The 20469-nt window shown below is 47.2% G+C and overlaps 2 protein-coding genes across 2 annotated transcripts in view; one reads left to right on the forward strand and one right to left on the reverse strand.

Annotated features, from left to right (window-relative positions):
* LOC103185138 (uncharacterized protein C7orf50 homolog) overlaps positions 1-20469 on the forward strand; it is a 100224-nt gene that overhangs the window by 31901 nt on the left and 47854 nt on the right. The gene's annotated exons all lie outside the window — the stretch shown is intronic.
* Positions 9654-11230, reverse strand: LOC103185137 (G-protein coupled estrogen receptor 1). The gene is given in 2 exon segments (XM_007903500.2): positions 9654-10275; positions 10278-11230. Coding segments are annotated over 2 exon segments (1131 nt in total). The 5' UTR covers positions 10816-11230; the 3' UTR covers positions 9654-9682.

Raw genomic sequence — 20469 nt, forward strand, 5'->3', positions numbered from 1 at the left:
ATAACAATAGTCGGCCTGCATGGCTGAGTACACGGCCTCCCCCACGTGTCAGCATTACGAAGTACTTAAACGTTTTTTTTTTAGCCTGCGACCTATGAGGATAAACGTGGCTGCAATGAAAATAAATAGAAAGCAAAAGAATTTGTCATCAAAAATTTGTACAAAGCCCTTTGAAACTTTTTTTTCCCCAGTGACCTCCGATATTGCAACACATAGCAGGATGTAATGCAGATGTGCATGGGTAGCAATGTGTGTGAGCATGCATGGCATCCCCCTTCAATTTTCTACCCTAAATATCCCCCTAACTGGGCAGTGTGTTTCATCTCAGAAATTTTGCTTGGGAAATATTCTGATATGCCTTTCCCCGTTCCCCCCTGGAGTGAATCCGTTTGTCCAACTCGTCGCGAATGATGAATGGAAACATACAACAACAACAAGATTGTTATTTATATTGCGCCCTTCATTCAGGGTAGCGTCCCAGAGCGCTTAACATAGAGTTCTTTCAGTTGTCATAACTGAGTCAAACCCTCTCAGCTAAGGGCACCTTACACAGTCTCCAAAAGGCTTATTATATTGAACCATCCATGCTGTGGTATTAGCCTGTGATTTTGAGCTGATGGGAAAAATCTGACTTGGTGGGACAGTTCAGAGTCTTTCCTGCTGTTCATGCTATTTGTAAATTTTTTTAAAAAACGGGGTGGGAAAGAGAGCTTTTAATAATAATCCTTGATAGAATTTTACTGTCAAACATAAAAGGGCTAAAGGGTTAAATTATGAGGATAGGTTGCATAAATGTCTTACACCTTTGAGTTTAGAAGGTTGTTCGGTGATCTTGTTGAAGTCTTTTAAAATAAAGGGATTCGATAAGGTAGCGACAGAGAAACCTCTGGTGGCGGAATCCAGAACAAGGGGGCATCATCTTAAAATTAGGAGTGAAATTAGGAGGCAGTTTTTCACCCAAAGCATAGTGGAAATCTGGAACTCTCTCCCGCAAAAGGCTGTGGATGCTGGATCCGTTCACATCTTCAAGACTGAGGTGGATAGATATTTGTTAGGTCATGGTATTGAGGGATAGTAATAATTCTTGCATTTGATATAACGCTTTATTAAGTCTTCGAGACGTCTAAAAGCGCTTCAAAGAAATACTGTAATGTGAATTGACTGTATATTTTGTGGGCGAAACACGGCAGCCAATTGCGCACAGCAGCGTCCCACAAACAGTCGTGGATTGAGGTGACCAATTTATTATTAGTTTTTTGAAGGAATTATTACCCCTGGGGAAAGGGATCCACCAATTGACTAACAACTGAGTTCGTATTCACTGCTCGGTAAACAGAGGCGTGTGCAGTAAGGAAACTTGCCCAACATTTCGCCCTGGCCGGGGATTGAACTCAGGTCTCTCGCTTGCGAGGCGAGTGCTCTAACCACTGAGCTACAGGACTCCACTCTACATGGATATGGGGCAAAGGCGGGTAATTGGACTTGGTGGGAACAGACTCGAGGGACTGACTGGCCTACTTCTGTTTCTATGTAGTGACTGTATTTGTCGAGGAACAGCATGCACTGTGAGTGCTGAGGGACGCAAGTACAGAACTAAGCAGAATAATGTGAAGTTGCAGATTAGAAGAAACCAGAATTTCCACTGGATGTATGGAAGAATACTATAGTCGGTGCCTTTTTACTCTTTGAGCGGAAAAAAAAGTATGGGTACAAAGCGGATTGATGCAAGGTTAAGAATAGAGAAGGATATCAAATGTCATCGTGCTTCTGATCTGGTGAGACCGTGGAAATTTCACGCTATTGGAAGGGCAGAGGTGACTGTGGGTTGATTTTATACTCTGGAGCCTTTGCTCGCTAACCTTTGAAGAATATTTGCAGAACCTTCCCTCAGGAAATTGAATGAGTTGGGCATTATCCATCAAAAAATATACATGCCTTGTGAAAGGGACACTATCTGAAAACGTGCGGAAGAGCAAAGAAGAATTAACCCTTTGCCACCAAACTACAGTAAACCTCAAACAATAATAATAATCCTTCCATTTGATACAGCGCCTTATCACGTCTTGAAGATGTCTCAAAGCACTTCACAGGATATACTGCAAAGTGAATTGACTGTATATTTTGTGGGCGAAACACAGCAGCCAATTGCGCACAGCAGCGTCCCACAAACAGTCGTGGATTGAATGACCGAGTGAATTGCATAAGTCGTATCAGTTGGGACCATACATTTAATCTGATTTATTCAAAGTCTGAGCCCTGTGAAACTTATAAATAATAGGAAATTCAACGGGACTTGGGCAAACTTGGGAGACAGTGGAAGCAGAAAATGTTGTTTGTTTCGAGAACAAATTAGATAGATTTCTGCTAGAAAATAATATCTCGGGATACAGATATTTAGGGACATGACACGTCCAGTGACTGCCAGGATGGTGGAAGGCAAACTAGATGGAACTTGGTCTTTTTTTCTTAGATATGTTCTTAGATATGACTTGCCAACTATAACGTTATACAGATCAGACTTGTGCGTGTCTTTTAATGTATTTCTTATGCATATTGAGGACCAAAAGCAAGGATAATTTTACTTTGAAACTTTTTTAACGAAAAATAAGAGAACATGTGGATAAGTTGTAATAAAATTAATAATCCTTGCGTTTGATATAGCGCTTTTCACGTCTTCTAGACGTCTCAAATTGCCTCACAGAATATTGTAAGTTGTAAAGTAAATTGACTGTATATTTATGGGCAGAGTGCGGCAGCCAGTTGCGCACAGCAGTGTCCCACAAACAGTCGTGGATTGAAGTGACCAATTTATTGTTTTTTTTTGTTTCTTCATGGATTATTATCGAATGTGTGGAGTAAGGAAACTTGCCCAAGGTTCCGTCCTGCCGGGAATCGAACCCGGCATGGCAAACTTAAGAAGTTACTCAACTTCTTTTGAAATTAAGCTGCCATTGTTTCAGTGGAAGGGGCAGAGGATGAGCTAGAGGCAATGGTTCGAGGAGATGAGCCGGAGTCTTAAAAGCCGGTACAATGCAATACGAAATTACATTTGTATAGCACCTTTCACATCTGGGCGATGTCCTAGAGCACTGTACAGTCAGGGATTTGGACCTGGACAGGGTGGGGTTGGGAATAGGGGGGGGTGGGGGTTGGAGGGCAGGAGGGTGGCTGAAGCCATGGTTGAAGAGGAGGGTCTTGAAGGAGGCAAGGGAGGGAGCAAGGTGAAGGGAATGTGGGATGGAGTTCCAAAGGATGTGGACGATATCTGGTTCAGGCGTTCTTAGATCCTCGGGAACAAGTTGATAATCCTTGCATCTGATGCAGCACCTTATCACATCGCGAGACTGCTTGGGATCTTTACAGGATTCCACTGTGAAGTGTAGTGACTGCGTATTCTGTGGCCGAGCCAATTTCCTCACAGCAACATCCCACAAACAGCCATGAAGCAAATAATAATAATCCTTGCATTTGATGTAGCGCCTTATCCCGTCATTGAGGCGTCTCAAAGCGCTTCACAGAGTATACTGTAAAGTGTATATTGTATATTTTGTGCGTGAAACATATGATTTTCATCTAGGGTGTTGGCTTGTGTGGAGTATAAACACTGCCAATGGGCTGGTTGGGCTGAATGGCCTGTTTCCGTGCTGTATCGTATTGCTCTGTGTAGCTCTATGTAACCTTACATAACGTGCATCCCTTTTAAGGTGCTGCTTTTTGCCTCCGTAATTGATTTTCATCTCGTAGAAAATTTCCTTTGATTTTTTTTTTACTTCTGAGTTCTTTGGCTAACTCTGTTATCAAAGATTAATGATAAATTTGATTCTGGCACAGCCTCAGAGTCTTAATGATTCTCAGTCGGGTAACTGTGCTGGTAATTACATTTTCCACAGCTGTTTTGAATTCATTTGCATCTTAAGAAGTTCGGCTTCTTAATCCTGTGATCTTCTTTGGAATCAAAGTCTGCACAAACGGCAGTGGCATTAACGCTAGGAATGCTAAGTTGAATCAGATTTAGTTCCCTGCAAATTATTTCAATAACAATAATAATCCTCGCATTCGATAAAGCTCTTATTACATCGAACGTCTCAAAAGTGCTTCGCAACGTTGCGGTAAAGTCCGCACTGACTGCGTATTCATAGGCGAATGTGACACACAGCAATGAAATGAAAGGCCAATTATTATATCGGGCGGATTGTTGACCAGGACACCAAGAGAAAGTTGCTTTTCTTTTTTCGAATGGTGTCGCGGGATCTCTTAAAGGATCAGTTGGTACCATTCTCACCTCTGAAGGTTGTGGGCTCAATCCCCGTGTTGAGAAATGGAGCTCATGTAGTCTGCGCTGACAATACAGTGCCGTGCTGAGGGTGTGCCGCAATTTTGGAGGTGCCGTCCTTGGATTGAGACGTTAAACCGAGATCCCGTCTGCCTGTTCAGGTGGATGTTAAAGATCCCGCTGCACTATTCTAAAAGACCAGGGAGTTTCTCTCTCTCCCATGTCCCTGGCCAATAATCCTCTAATAAAATCCGAATGCATGTTCTCCGCCTCGGACAGGCACACAGATTGGTCTTAACTGTAACTTCATGGCTGTTGTAGTAGGACATTGCTGGGTGCAAAAATTGGATGCCGCTTTTGCCTACACTACAAAAATGACACATACAGTCACTGCACTTTACAGTGTGGCTTCGGTCACCCTCCTACCCCTGCCCTCCCCCCCTCCACCCTCCTGATCCCAACCACCAGCTCGGTTGCGCATCCCTGATTGTCCAGCGCCTCGGGACGTGCTCGTGACGTGAAAGGCGCTGCACAAATATAATTTGCCGTTGAAGCGCTTTGAGACGTCCTGCCGACATGAAAAGGTGCTGCGCCAAACAAGTAATGGTTATTAACGTAGGTACCGAAGAGTTGGTCCTGCGAAATAGAAGAGAATCGAGAGAGTGCGAGTGTGTGTGGCACTCCTGGTAATGTCATTAAAATTCTCAGCCTTCCAAACCATCTCCAGAGTATTGCTCTGAGTCTGACCTGGGACTCTCGGAAAGTGAATTGTGGAAAACGAAGGGCGCCAGAAGTGGACTGGTTCTTGTGAGGCCAAGACTCTGGAGAAGAAGTGCTTTTTTCTTCCCCACTCACCCCCCCCCGCCCCCAGTGCCTGGTAATCTACACAGTACTTGTTCCTCATTACAGCTGGTGGATTTTACTCGAGCTCCTGGGAAATGTTTATGGAAAGCATTTCAGGAATAAACAGCAATAGGAATGTACTTTCGTTAGTTGCGTGTGTGCGTGTGTAATCTTCCAAAAAGTAAAGGATGGGAAGAGTACATGATCGGTTTTGTTATGATAAAATCGAGTCTACAAGTCGCTTTCTATATTATTTGTGAAACCTACAGAATAAATTCCTTCGCTGGCGAAAGCCAAGTCCGAGCACTTGTGAGTGAAGCGTTATACTTTGACTGATGGAGAATTCTAGAAATTTACATTGTGGAATAATAATAATAAACCTTACATTTGATATAGCGCCTTACCACATCAAGGTAGGACGTCTCAAAGCACTTCACAGGATTTACCCTGAAATGGAGTGACCGTGTATTTGTCAACAAAGACAACAGCACAATTGCGCACAGGGAATTCCCACAAACAGACGTGGAGTGAACGACCGACTTTATTTGGGGGGACTGTTGACCAGGACTCCGAGGGAGAGAGAGAGGGAAATTCCTTTCTCTTAGCGAATAATGCCATGGGATCTTTATCGTCGACCTGAACAGGCAGATGGGACCTCGGTTTAATCTTTCATCCGAAAAGCTGCACCTCCGATATTGTAGCAAACTCCCCCCAGCGCTGCATTGCATTGTCAACTTGGACTGTGTGAGTTCAAGTCTCGACGTGGTATTCGAATCCACAACCTTCTGACTCCGAGGCGAGAGTGCTACTATTCATGGCCCATGAAGTCTGTCCCAGGTCCCAGAGTGAGCTGTTTCGTTCAATCCCACTATCGCGCTCTAACCCCAAACCCTTCCAATTCCTTGCCTTTCATCTACCCGTCCACTTCTGCCTATGAAAGCACGTCCCGGTTAGCTCCCGCTAGACGGGCTTAAGTGGGGAAAAGGGAGAAAATGATGAAGATAGAAGTAGAGGAGGAGGAGAAGAAAGTTTGCAACAGCTGTGTTCTGCTGTGGTCTTGGCTGTGCTTTATCCGTGTTTTCTTTTCTGGCTAGTTTAAAACAAACATTGACCAAAGAGATAATGGGAAGAGTAATGATTGGTGAATATTTAACAATTCCTCAGGCTGATGGAGAGCCAATAATAATAATAATAAGCCTTGCCTTTGATACAGCTCCTTATCATGTCGCCAAGACATCTCAAAGCGCTTCACAGGATACACTGTAAAGTTGATTAACTGTATTTTGTGGGCGAAACGTGACAGCCAGTTTGCGCACAGCAATGTCCCACAAACAGCCATGGAGCGAGTGACCAATTTTATTTTGGGGACGGGGAAGGGAGGATAGGATTGTTGGCCAGGACGCCAGGAGAGAGAAACTCCCTTCTCTTTTTGAATAGTGGGATCGTTGCCTGGATCTTAATGGGACCACCTTTCATCGTCTCATCCCAAGTGGTTGAAGTTCAGAGTGGATGTCATCTTGTATCAAGAAGCCTTGATGAGTTCTCGATCAAGACGTCCTGATCACTGGAAATCTTTTTTTCAACCCTCCCCCCCTATGATGAAAATTAAACGACAGAGCCAAGTGAAAAATGCGTTGCCCTTGAGGCTGGGAGCGATTATTTTATCCTTTCCCAAAGTGCACTGAATTAAATCTGGTAAAATAGATTGACCTGACGATCATTAAGTAAGCCTTTTAATAGAATATTTTACAATTTGTGACTAATTTAGATAAAGTGCGCCAGTCCAGCTATTAAGACGTGCTATGGAGGAGCATGAAGGACTGTGTGTGCAGGGACCTGCTTGCCATTGGAGGAGGCCAGGCTTACATACAGAGGAACGAACAGGAGTAGGTCATTCAGCCCCTCGAGCCTGTTCTTCCAGTCTATTAGATCATGGCTGATCCGTGCCTCAACTCCAATTATCTTCCTTTTTCCCCATATCCCTTGATACCCTGACCTAACAAAAATAATTCAGCCCAGATTGAAGTCTGTTGCCTGCCAGGGTTACTTCACATAAACCCACTAATCCCTTTCACACCCTCGCACTTCCCGATCTCCTCCCAACCCCACTCGTCCGCTCCTCCGATCGGCTAAGTGCAGGCTGAGCTTTCTGATTCTACCCACCATCGTCACCCCACCCCCCCTCACCTACTCCCTTCCTCTCCCCCTCTGAAACTCGCTGTTGTAAAGCTCTGATGTGATTCTCAGTGACGGGTGCTGAATAGATTGATAATGTTGTTCTACTTTTCTACTTGCCAAACATCCCCAATCTTTTGAGGATAACAAAATAAACAACAAATTACATTTGTATCGCACCTTTCATGTCGGGAAGTGTTCTTCCCAGATGGAGGGCAACCTGCGCCCAATTGGACACGCTTAAATTTCTATTACAATGTGTAGTGACTGTATTTGTAGGTGGACACGTTACTGCAAGAAAGTTCTGCCAGGGTAAGCTGGCATCCGGCTTTTCCAGATCCAGCACGCTTGACACCACAGAATTCTTTCCAGTAGGTGAAGATCTTAAAGATCAATTTGGAGCTTTGCACAATTTTTTTTCTCTGGAATTTTGTTTTGCCAAAAGAAGCGAGATCTGGCTGGCCTGTTTTATTTAACCCCCACATAGACCTACTCGAGGTAAAATGCATCTCCCGATGGCACTGCAAAGGATGTTTTACTTTGACTGGATGCTAGGGGGTCACTTCGCTTGGCAGTGTACTCTGTGAAGCGCTTTGAGGTGTCCTCCAACATAAGAGACGCTGTATAATATGTAAAGATTATCATTGGAATCGCAAGATCACAAAATTGGTTCTGATAACCGGGGCTTTTTTGACCTAATCCGATCGCGTCCCACCAGAGCACCGCCTTACTCTCCTCCCATCATGGCATCAAGCTGTTACTTAAAGGAGTTCCAGTGTCCTGGCCTGGTCCAAACTTCCAGGCAACCTGTTTCTGTCATTAATTACCCTCTGGATAAAGGAAAAAAACGTCGTAAAATTGTTCCTGTGCAACTCTTAATCTTGTATCCTCTTGTTCTAGGAACAGGAGTAGGCCATTCAGCCCCTCAAACCTGTTCTGCCATTCTGTTGATCGTGGCTGATCTATACCTCAACTCTAATTCCCGTCGTCTACTGTCTCGATGGTTCCCAAAATATTACTGTTCCGGGTTTACTTTCTCGCTCCCATTTTAAAATGATTTACACCCCCTCCGAGTCATCTTCTCTCAAGACTGAAGAGTCCCAGCTCGCCTAATCGTTGCTCAGTGGGTCAAGCAGGTCCCGAATGGAGCCTCTCTAACCTCGCGAGCTCATCAACCTGCCCAACGCACTGTCGGCTGGCATCAGCCCAACTCGCCCCAAAGTTGGACTTGTTAATAACACTCGAGTGTATTGAAAACTCTTTGAAAATGGATTATTTGTGTAATGAAGACCACAGATTTCCCAGGGTGAGGTCTTCCAGCTGGAAAAACATTTGCTCTTTCAGACTCTCTTTTTCCCAGGCTGCAGCGTCTTTCCTCTCCCACAGTTTGGGTTATGGCAGAAGCTAGACCTGCACATTGGCTGTGACGTTCCAAAAGAAGCCTTTTGGCACTTATTACTTGAGACGTCTCAAAGACTTGATAAGGCACTCTATCAAATGCAAGGATTATTATTATTATTGATGGGACCGTTTGGAAAGAGAAGCAAGTTTCTCCTGGTATTTTGGCCAGCGCTCTTCTTTTTCCCCTAGTTAGTGGTCTCACCTCCGAGTTGGAAGGTTGTGGGTTCATGTCACCGTCTTGGGAGCTCGTCGAGAGGGCTAAGAAGGGGAGGATGACATTTATTTTCCTCCACAAAACACAGTAAATTCACTTTACAGTATATTCTGTGAAACACTTTGAAGATGTGATAAGACGCTAAATAATCCAATGCAAGGATTATTATAATGAAGAAACACACACTTGAAGGTGGATAGATTTTTGCTAAGGAAGGGTATCGAGGGATACATGGCAAAGGCGGGTACTTGCAATTGAGATAAAGATCAGTCACGATCTAATAGAATGGTGGAACAGGCTGGAGGGGCTGAATGGCCTCCCCCTCGTTCCCATGTTCCAATGGGAAAGTGCAGCGCCCTTTCCAGTTGCTTTCTATTTACTTATTGCTGGTTTGGTGTGTTTTTCTGTCAAAAAAACAGACATCGCCGTCTTGTTGAAATAATGTGTGTTTATAACTAAGGAGCCTTAAATAATTCACGTACAGTAGAAATCTTGCGCTAATGATTTTTTTGTGCAGTCAAGCAGTGTGCCTCTATCCAGCCCCCCCCCCCCCACAACTCCCCCAACCACCCAGAGTCTCAAAAAATTTCCCCCCTTGTATTTTTGTTGTTCCACTGAACGAAGCATTGTTTGTTTGTTTGTTTGTGCTACAATTTAGAACACCACTCCATACCGTGGTTCTGGTGGAGGGAAGATTGATAACAATCAATGATTAATTGATTGACGTGGTGGTGCCTTTCACCCTCGTCAAGGGAGAGGACGTCTACCAAGCCCTTTCACCGCGGGAAGTGCGTGAGGACCCGCACCTCTCTGGCGTCGGACTCCTCGGCGTTCCCTGGAACATTCCAGCTCAGCGTGCTGCTGCAGAGCCGGTACAGCGCGGAGGCGCTGGCCTTCCTCTTCACATACAGCCGTAGCTTGTCCCTGAAGGTCTCGCCCAGGAAGCTGTAGATGATGGGGTTCAGGCAGCTGTTGGAGAAGGCCGCCAGGGTGACCACGTGATGGACCAGCGGGTGGTAGCGGCCGGCGGGCTCTGGATAGCCAGGCCCCTGCGAGCCGAGGGCCTCCGAGGGCCGCTGCTGTCCCTGCAGGAGCCGGAAGCTGATGAAGATGTTTTCCGGCAGCCAACAGACAAAGAACACGAGCACCACCACCGCGATCATGCGCAGGGCCCTCTGTCGCCGCGGCCAGAGCCGCCTGTGCTTCTGCGCCCTGACCAGCACACGGACGGTCAGCGAGTAGCACAGGCCGATGACCGAAAAGGGCAGCACAAAGCCCAGCGTCACCTCCATCCACTGGATCTCGGGCACGTCGGCAAAGCAGAAGGTGGGCTCGTCCGCGTGGCTGGCCTGAACCACGGCGAAGGGCCGAGAGCCGCCAACACGGCCGCCAGCCAGATCAGCCCGCAGCTCCACCGGGCGTGTCGCATGGTCCTCAGGGGGCCCGAGGGCTTCGCTGCCCAGGCCAACGCCAGGTAACGGTCGAAGCTCATCCAGGTCAGGAAGAAGATGCTGCTGTACATGTTGATCTGCAGGAAGAGGGACATGAAGGTACAGAGCACGGCGATGTCGTAATACCTGTCGTTCAGGTTGAAGACTTCGATGAGGGAGTCGGCCACGAGGATCAGGTCAGCCGCGGCCAGGTTGACAAAGTACAGGTCCGGGATGGTCATCTTCTCATGCTGGTCCAGGTTGACCACCAGGATCAGGCTGTTGCCGATGAACCCCACGGGGAACAGGAACACCGTGTACACACAGGACAGGAACAGGCTCACGCTGTAGAATTCTGCGTCCTCTCCCTCGCCACCGTTGGTGTAGTCGCAGCCAGGCGTCCCGTTACACTGCCGGGAGGCGTTAAACTCCGTGACATTGGGAAACAGCAGCCTCTGGGCCACCAGCTGGGCTTCCATGATCTTTTAAAAAGGCCGCTGTTCTCTTTCTCGCTTTTTCTTTTTCTCTCTCTCTCCTCCACTCACAAAATATTGTGACGGCGAGAATCTTTTTTGGCTTCTTGTCCATCACATTTATCCCTGGGTGTGGGGCGGTGTGTTCGATCACACAGCCTCTCGTATTTCTCCACCACACCCCGCACTCTGTGGAGTCTGGCTGCGGTTCGGCCCTGGTACCTGCAGCTACTTTGTGACCTGGGATCAGTTAAAGCGTTGCCCATCTCCAGTCCAAAGGGCTCAAAGGTTCAAAGCGATGTCTGGCCAGCTTCCAGCCGAGCCCGCACTCTGTGTTTTGTGGGCGCATGAGTTTGGAATGGGTGTCTGGATGGACAGAGATTTGTGTGTTTGCACTGTTCTGTTGTCCACTATCTTCCCCCCACCTCCCCACCCCCTGCCACACCCTCTCCCCTCCTGTACCACTGCAGAAGCTTGCGATCAAGGGGGGAAGCCAAGCTATTTTGGTGTTAATTCCCCAAATCGAACCAAATGCCTTCAACGGTTCAGCTGTTGAGAAAGGCAGGCAGCTCCCACCTATGGTGGAGTATTTTTGGTTTGTGTACTGGAAAGCTTTATATCTTCTCTCGCTCGCTCTCGCTCTTTCTTGAAGAAAATCCTTCTCTCTTCCCGTTGGGAACAAATGCTGACTCTTTGAGAAAAATCCAAGCAAGGCAGAATCCAGCACCTTGTAACAGCAAGAGAGGGGAAAGGAGAAGATGGATTAGCACATATTGAACCCACAGAAGAAAATAAATCCTCTTCCCTCCTCTGCTGCCTGACCTGCTGAGTGTTCCCAGCGATATGTGTACTTTACAGCTTTGTCAAGTGAGATATGAATTTTGAATAGAATCTTTTGATGGAGAACTTTTCACAACAGGAGCACATCTCAAAGCTTTTCACAGTAAAGTATAGTTAAAATACTTGACTTTCTTCTTGCCTACAGTAATGCTCAGCAAACAGAAACACGTGTGTATGTGATAAAGTATATGTGATAAAAAGTAACACTGCATGCTTCTGACTTAACCCACTCTCCAACAACAATTCATTGGGACGGGTGGTGTGATGGGGGTGGGGAAGAGATTATGATTTATAGCAATCCAAGGTTTTGGAGATGAGTATTTGTGGGACACACTCACTCTAATGGCAGCTGAGTTGGCTTCAAAGGGAATCATTAACCCCCCCAGAGGTTTGGAGCATTGATTTTACTCCTGCTTTGAGCTTCAGCTCCCCCGTAAGTCAGAGACGTGTTTTGCATGGATATTAGAGAGTGGTTTATAAATAAACAGGATCTTAGGCTTTCCATGAGGGTGTGACTCTTGTGATTTTAAACCATGTTACTTGTTATGGGGCTGGCAAATCTTCTGAATAAAATTCAATCAGTAAAACTCACAGAACAAAGTGTTCACTCAGTCCCACTGTCCTGCCTTATCCATTACCCCAAGCCTCTATCCTTCATACACACACATCTATAAAAAATAATTTGGTCACTCAATCCATGACTGGTTATGGGACACTATTGTACGCAATTCACCCACAGAATATATAGTCAATTCACTTTACAGTATATTCCGTGAAGGGCTTTGAGTCGTCTCAACAACTTGATAAGGTGCTATATCAAATACAAGGATTATTATTATAACCTCTCTAATTCCTTCTTGAAACCCACCATGGACTCTCCCTCCACTATCTTAGTTGGCAGACAACTGAATCGGAAAAAAAACATTCTTCAAAGCTCTTCTCAGACAGTTTCTTGTTCAACAACAACAACTATTTAGATCTATAAAGTGCTTTTCATTTACCAGCATAGAACATCCAACAGCACTGCACAGTAGTGGGATTTGACTGAGCGAGGAGGAGGGGGAGAGGTGACTGTAAACCAACAAGCTATGAAAGGGTGCTTGCTGGATGATTGGCTGTCATGTGAAGGAATGTTCCCCTCTCTCGTCAGATAGTGGATGGTTAAAAATGTGAATGATAATAATCCTTGCATTTGATATCGTACCTTATCACGTCTTCAAGACATCTCAAAGCTCTTTGCAGAATATACTGTAAAGTGAATTGACTGTGTACTCTGGGGGCGAAATGAGGCAGCCAGTTGCTCACATCAGCGTCCCACAAACAGTCGTGGATTGAAGTGACCAATATTTTTTATGAATTGTAATGTTTCAAAAGTTATTGCACTTGTGGTCACTCCGAGAAGTGTTTACTTGTCTCATGGCCAAGGGCTCCCCTCGCTCTGGATGGCTCAACCCATTGGACATCAGCCAGTTTGGTTCCTCCTGAGCAAACGCTCAGGGGCATAGTGCCTGCTCTCCAGTCCTTGAGTGAGTACCCTTGGATCCAGGCAGTCTTGAGGGTTTAAGCCTACAAAATACACACTTGATCCACTTCATATTACATCCTGTGAAGCGCTTTGAGACGTCTCAACGATGTGATAAGGCGCTATATCAAATTCAATGATTGCTATACTGATTAAGTACTGCGTTGGTGCTGACAGTGGCGGAGGTGTGTTGGGGTGGAGTTGGGGGGAATTGGTAGCACGAAAAATGTGGGCCTTATTAAAACATGAATCCTAGAAATGTTCCTAAGGACCCAGTGTTCCGTTTGGGCCTCGGTGCAGGCCGGGACGACTCAAAAAGAGCTCCACAGGATTCACCGCAAAGTGTAGTGTAGTGACTGCGTATTTCTGTAGGGAAGGAAACGCAGCAGCTAATTTTGCCCACAAACAGCCGTGAAGTGAAGTGACCCGTTTTATTTGGGGGGTGCGGTTGTTAGCTAAGTAACTGGCTGCGGTGGATGGGGTGAGGGATGGCTGGGTGCAGTCTCGGGATGTGCATCGCAGTTGCTTCTGACTCGGGGACCGGTGGGGTGGGGGGCTGGGCTAAGCAGTGGTTAGTTAAAGTTTTGTTTCAGTTTGGGAACGAGAGATCCTGGATTTGAGGTTGAACAGTCAGAGAGAGTCCACGATTGGTCCCAGTTGGGTTTTTTAAAAAAAACTAGTGGAACCTTAGTGGTGAACTCTTAACTATTGGAACTAAATGTCAAGTATGGAAGGTCTTGCTGGTAAACTACAGTTTTAGCCTTGCACCGTCAATAGCGCTCTCGCCTCTGGGTCAGAAGGTTGTGTGTTTCTCCCCTACACCACCCACCATCACTTTGGGGGATTTGAACCGACAGTCTAGGATGATGCCCCAGGTCAGTAGTACTGGTTGGGTGGGCGCAGGAGGTGGGTGGGCGGGCGCTGCATTGTCGGAGGCGCCAGCCTTTGGGTGAGACGTTAAGCCAAGCCGCCCATGTGTGCCCTGTTCACGTGGGTGTTAAATCTCCTTTGCCGCAACGCCCCTTTCAATAAGAAGCGATTCTCAGTCATTCACTTCGTGGCCGTTTTGTTGGCCGTGCACAAAACGAGCCGTGGCTTTTAGGCGTCAAAATACACAGTCACTACACTTGACCACCAATTCCCCGTGACGCCTTTTGGAGATGTGAAGTTAAAGGGTAAAGGTTATAATGTGGAGTCCTGTAGCTCAGTGGTTAGAGCACTCACTTTGCAAGTGAGAGACCTGAGTTCAATTCCAGGCAGAGGGCGAAACCTTGGGCAAGTTTCCTTACTCCACACAGAGCCTAATAATAATCCCTCCAAAAAAAAACAATAATGAATTGGTCATTTTCAATTGACTGTTTGTGGGACATTGCTGTGCGCAATTGGCTGCCGCGTTCGCCCACAAATATACAGTCAATTCACTTTACAGTGTGTTCTGTGAAGCGCTTTGGGACGTCCTCCCGACCTGAAAAGCGCTATATCAAATGCAAGGATTATTATTATTATATTATAATTTGACCCAGTCGCTCTCCTTCAAATTTCCTGGTGCTTCACAGCAGCAACTGGTCTTCTGGTCTATGTAATGGGACACATTTACTTGAATATATTGTTTCACACAAGACATCTTGTGTGTAATTTGTTCCTGTTAATATACACATGATTGTCCTGTTATTGGGTCGTTTGGGGTCTCTGTCTTTTACCAAATGTTTTTTCTCGCTGTTAAGACGGCTATCGACCTGTGTGCAGTGTACAGTTTTGACAGGGGTTCACTATCTATTGTAAATGTTATGGTGTCGCATTATTTCTGTTTGCAATCTCGGGCCAAACACAGTCTGTGATGATTTTAAACGTTTATTCTTTTATGGCCACGTTTTTATCTTTTTTGTGTTCTTGTCAGGTTTGGCGTGATTTTTTTCTCTCCCTCCCCCTCTCTCTCTCTCTTGCTACCTCTGTACTTGGATCCCAAAGTCAACACAATCAAGGGTGTACCCCAGTGGTTAGAAGGTTGTGGGTTCAAGCCCCACGTTGAAACTTTGAGCTCACTGTCTAGGCTTGGCTGGCACTCCAATACAGTGCTGGCGGGGAGGAGGGAAAGAGAGAAAGAGAAAGAGCAGGCTTTCTCATTACGAGGTGCTGTCCTTTGCATGAGATGTTAAACAGGTCCTGCCTATGCCCGTTCGGGTGGACGTTAAAGATCCCGCGGCGCTGTTCAAAAAGAGAAGTGAGTTTCTCTCGCCCGGTGTCCTGACTAACAGTCCCCCAGGTAAAATTGGTCATTCACTTCATTGCTGTTGGTGGGACACTTTGCTGGGCGCACATTGGCTGCCGAGTTCACCTACAAAATGTGCAGCTTTACCGCATAAAATACAGTAAAACTTTGAGCCTCCTCTATAATAATAAGATAATAATAATCCTTGCATTTGATGTAGCCCCTGATCACGTCGTTGAGACATCTCAAAGCGCTTCACGGAATACACTGTAAAGTGAATTGACCGTATAATTTGTGGGCAGCCAATTGCGCACAGCAGTGTCCCATAAACATCCCACAATTGTGGATTGAACGACCAAATTATTTTTTTTAAGGGATTATTATCCTCTATGACTTGATTAGATGTTGAATTGGAGTGCAAGGACTATTATCATTGCATCCTGGGGTCTAATTGCTTCTCATCGTCTTATAAACCTTCTATGGGGCAGAAGATGAAAAGGAAATGAGGACCACGTGAAATTGCTAGCGAAACAATTTGTACTGTATGATACGAGGACCCAGCCTTTGTTTTNCTTTTTAAAAAGCAAACTGGCAAGCGTGGCTAATTATTAATCACGTTAAACACACCTGAACAATGGTGGTGAAAACAGTCGGTCAGTGGCTTGACGGTGGGAGCCGTGCAGTGTTTGGACAAGTGACAAGTGTGTTGCTCTTCAATCTGCGCTCATTTCCGTGTTCCATGCAAAGCGTTTGACCAGGTTGAGCACAGCCGATCAATATAATTAAGGAGCCTGGTTCAGATGCTTCTCCGTTCTCCCAAGCAGTCGTTTGTCATCCACCAGTTGGAGCCTCCCTGGTCTGGGCTGACACACCACTAGGGTGACGAGAGGAGAATAGCGTTGTCGGAGGTTCTATCTTTCATTTGAGACGTTAAACCAAGGTCCCGTCTCACACAGTCGCTCCCTCTCCCCCCCACCCCCAAGCCCCTGCTTAGCAGCATTGGGCAACAGTGCAAGTCAACTAAAAGCCCCAACAATTTGGGAGGCTTGAACCCCGCATCCTGCAGACTGTGAGCCAAGAGAGCGTTAGCCAGGCTGATGCCTTCTGAAAGGTCTTCTCGACACCCGAGCAGTGGGGTCTCTGCAGCAGGTTGGTTTAGGTTCACTTGTGGGTGAATAGGAAGCTGGTCCTTTAACTGTTCTCTATGCTGTGTAACATATCGATCGGACACATTCAGCAGCTGCCGAACAAGCCAGTGTTGGCGATCAATTCCCTCCGGTGCGTCTCCCGGACAGAAAGACAGACAGAGGAGCGGGAGGCAACTGGGAAAGCTGAGCTTCCATACCCCGTAGCTCAGTGGTTAGAGCACTCACCTCGTACCCGAGAGCACCCGAGTTCGATTCCCGGGCGGGGCGAAACCTCAGGCAAGTTTCCTTACTCCACACGCCTCTGTTTACTCAGCAGTGAGTAGGAACCTGGTTGTGAGTCAATTGGCGGATCGCTTTCCGGGGGGTAATAATCCCACCACAAACAGAAGAAAATCGGTCAATCATTCCACGACTGTTTGTGGGACGCTGCTGTACCCAATCGGCTGCCGCGTTTCGCCCACAAAATATACAGTCAATCCGCTTTGCAATATATTCTGTGAAGCGCTTTGAGACGTCTCAACGCAGTGATGAGGCGCGAAATCAAATGTAAGGATTATTGTTATTATCGTTTATTTTGTGATGCCAGATGAGCATAAGGTGTGGTGGGGTGTGGAGGCGGTGGTTGGCTTTCTCTGCTGCGTTCACGGCCCCTCTCTCTCCCCTCTTGACTGGTTTTTGCTCTGTGTTCAGGCGGAACACGTCGCATGCTGGAGATAACGTTTTCCCGTGTTTACTTTAAATCTCGGAGGCATATCAGTGCTGTCCACGGCAGCCTGGAGACCTTATTGTTAATATTTGTTCTAATATTTTACTCGCTGCCGTTATGGCCGGGAGTGGGTGGGGGAGCAACAGGGCAAGAAGGAGGAAGGAAAAGGATGCGTTTAGCCAGCAGATTTGTTGATGGCGATGCAATAGGCAGGGGATTGGAACCTAGGTTTGCACAGGGCTGAGCGAATAATCCTTGCATCTGTTATAGCTCCTTCTCACGTCGTTGAGACGTCTCAAAGCGCTTCACAGAATATACCATCAAGTGAATTGACTGTGCACCTTGTGGGCGAAACGCGGCAGCCAATTGCGCACAGCAGTCGTGGATTTTAGACGCAGCAGGTAGCGTGGCACATGGAGGTGTCTCGTGCTATCGCCAGCTGTTTGGGTATTTGAGTCGAAGAAAGCTCTGGTGGTTTAAATTGCAGCTGCTGCTCTCTCTCTCTCTCTCTCTCTCTCTCTCTCTTTTTCTCCCCCGTCCCCCCTCATTCTCTCGTCTTTTCGGATCGGGATAGCATCTCAAAACATTTCGGCAACAACAACAACAACTTGCCCTTGCATCTAGCGCCCTTCGCCCAGGGCAGCGCCTCAGAGCGCTCGAACGGGATATACTGCCAAAGTGTTGTGACCGCACACCAACGTCCCCGCAAACAACGGCGAAGTGAACGACCAATTTCTGTTTCAATATCGTCTTGAGGTCAAGCAGGCGATTGTCGTCCAGGGGAGAGAGAGCTTTAACGTACAGCTCGGTTTCTAATGTCTCTTCTGAAGGAAAGCACCTGCAACAATGCAGGGTTTACCCCAGTATTTTGCTGGAGTTCCAGCCTGGACTATTAATATATATTATATATAATGTATTAAAGCCCTTTGCATTTTGAAACTTCACGTATCATTAAGCAGTAATAGCGAGACTATCGATTAGCATTGATTTTCATTTGTTAACCCAGAGGATGAATAAATCAGCGCTGTCTTTCACCACTGTGTCTGCTCTTACCTGCGCCCACCTGAGTTTATGAGGAAGGTAATCGGCAGCACGGGGGTGGGGGGAGTGCGAGAGCTGCCCAATCATTCACTTCAAATGTATTAAATTAAATAGGGGTGTATCACAAAGGGGAGGAAGAGAGACAGGAGGCCAAGAATGATCGTGTTATTAGCTCGTAATCTGGATTGATGTTCAATGAAAGCGCAATCTGCAGCAAGGTAACCCCCCCCCCCCCCACACACACACACACACATACACACACACACACATACACACACACTTCCAGAGATCTCACTGCAACAATGCAGTACATTGTCCATTGTGTTAAGGACAGGACACCAGTGCTGAGTGAGACTGGCTGCAGAAATGAGATAAGATTCTCCCTCACTTTACAGTAAATCCTGTGAAAAGGCTTCAAGACGCAACCTCCGCCCCCCCCCCCCCCCACCTCAACATGAATAGGCGAGAGAAAGAGAGAGAGAGAGAGCGTGAGAGGCAGCACCTGCATTCTGATCACAATGAAATAAAAGGCTTAGTTGAGGTTCAGTACCTGGCGGGTTCGCGGCGGAGTAGGTGGCTTGCCCTTTGCTGGCTGTCAGGCTGTTCTTGTCTCCGTCTGTATTTTTCCCCTCCTTTCAAAGCACCGGCCGGCATGTGAAGACCTTGTGAGTGAACGGACGTGTGTGTGTGTGTGTGTGTATATATATATATAACTGTGTGTGTGTGAGCGAGCGCGTTCTATCAGGAGCCCTGAGCATTGTGCAAAGCCCTAGATGTCGGCGAGGGAATTTCTCAAGCAAATGGAAACGCCACCTGCTGTGCATGTGTGAACCAGCGAGTTAGCAGCAACCAGGAACCGCTCGGGGTAGAGGGGTTAGGGGTGGGGAGGCATCTTGTGCTAATAGCTCGATGGTGGGGGTGGGGGGGGATGTGGTTCTGGAGGGATGAGATCAGATGAGCCGAAGGGTTTTCTTCCTACATCCCCCCCCCCCCCCCCATCCAGACCGATCTTGTGAGAGCTGCTCCTTCGCGACTGTGGTTAGTGAGTTCATCTTGTCGTGTGGTTTCCTTGGTAACTGCGGGGATGGGGGGGGCGGGAGAGAACAAAAAGGGGAGCAGAGCTTTTTTTTAACACGCTGCCCCCTTCCCTCCTCCGCTGCCCCCTAAATGTTTACGGGGTTATTTGGGGCCGATAAGGGTTTGGATTCTGCCTGTACCGACCGGGGCTGTTCCTTCTACCCAACAAACTATGTTTCTCTCTCCCCCTCCCTTCCCTGCGCCCCCCCACAAACACACACACACACACACACACTAACAGTGGGTAAGCTTTCACCCACGACGCACACTTTTAAAGCTGCCGAGTGTTAAAATGCGGTCACTTCAATCCACAACGTGTGTGCGTGTGCGGACGCCGCTGTGTGCTCCGCTTTGTGGCATATCCCGTGACGCGCTTCGAGCCGCGATAAGGGGGCGCCCGAACGCAACCGCGAGGATTATTGACGGCGGCGATCGCGGGCTCGGAGACACGGAGGCTGAGACAAAATCGCATTTCGTGCATTTTATTTTGCAGAAGGAAACTTCCAGGTCAGGGCAAAACCTCGGGCAAGTTTCCTTACTCCACACGCCTGATAATAATCCCTCCAAAACCCAAAACACTAACAAATTGGTCATTTTCAACCCACCACTGTTTGTGGGGACATTGCTGTGCGCAATTGGCTGCCGCAAATATACAGTCAATTCACTTTACAGCCTATTCTGTGAAGCGCTTCGAGACGTCGAGAAGACGTGGAAAGCGCTATATCAAATGCGAGGATTGTTATTATAATACTATTATTGTCCGCCCGACCGACAGTTGAGAGACTGTAAAAAAAAGGTGTTGTCGGTCGCGAATGGCATTTATTTGGCAATGCAGCGGTTACCGGCGGAGGGGAGGGGAGGAGAGGGCCAGGGTGTACCCTGTCCTGCCAGTGGTGGTGGAGGTGGGGTTGGGGGGGGGGGGGTAGAGACATAGGAAAAGGAAGAGGCCATTCAGCCCCTCAAGCCTGTTCCTCCCTGCTCTACAAGGTCACGGGCTGATCTGTACCTCAACTCCCAAACCAACCCCAGTAATTGCCCCCAATTATAGCCCTCGTTTGATTAACCCCCGACCCCCCCACCTGATCCCCCGCTGACACCCCACCCTCCGCTCCACCCC

This window comes from Callorhinchus milii, unplaced genomic scaffold, assembly GCF_018977255.1.
Source record: "Callorhinchus milii isolate IMCB2004 unplaced genomic scaffold, IMCB_Cmil_1.0 Scaffold16, whole genome shotgun sequence".
Lineage (NCBI taxonomy): Eukaryota > Metazoa > Chordata > Chondrichthyes > Chimaeriformes > Callorhinchidae > Callorhinchus > Callorhinchus milii.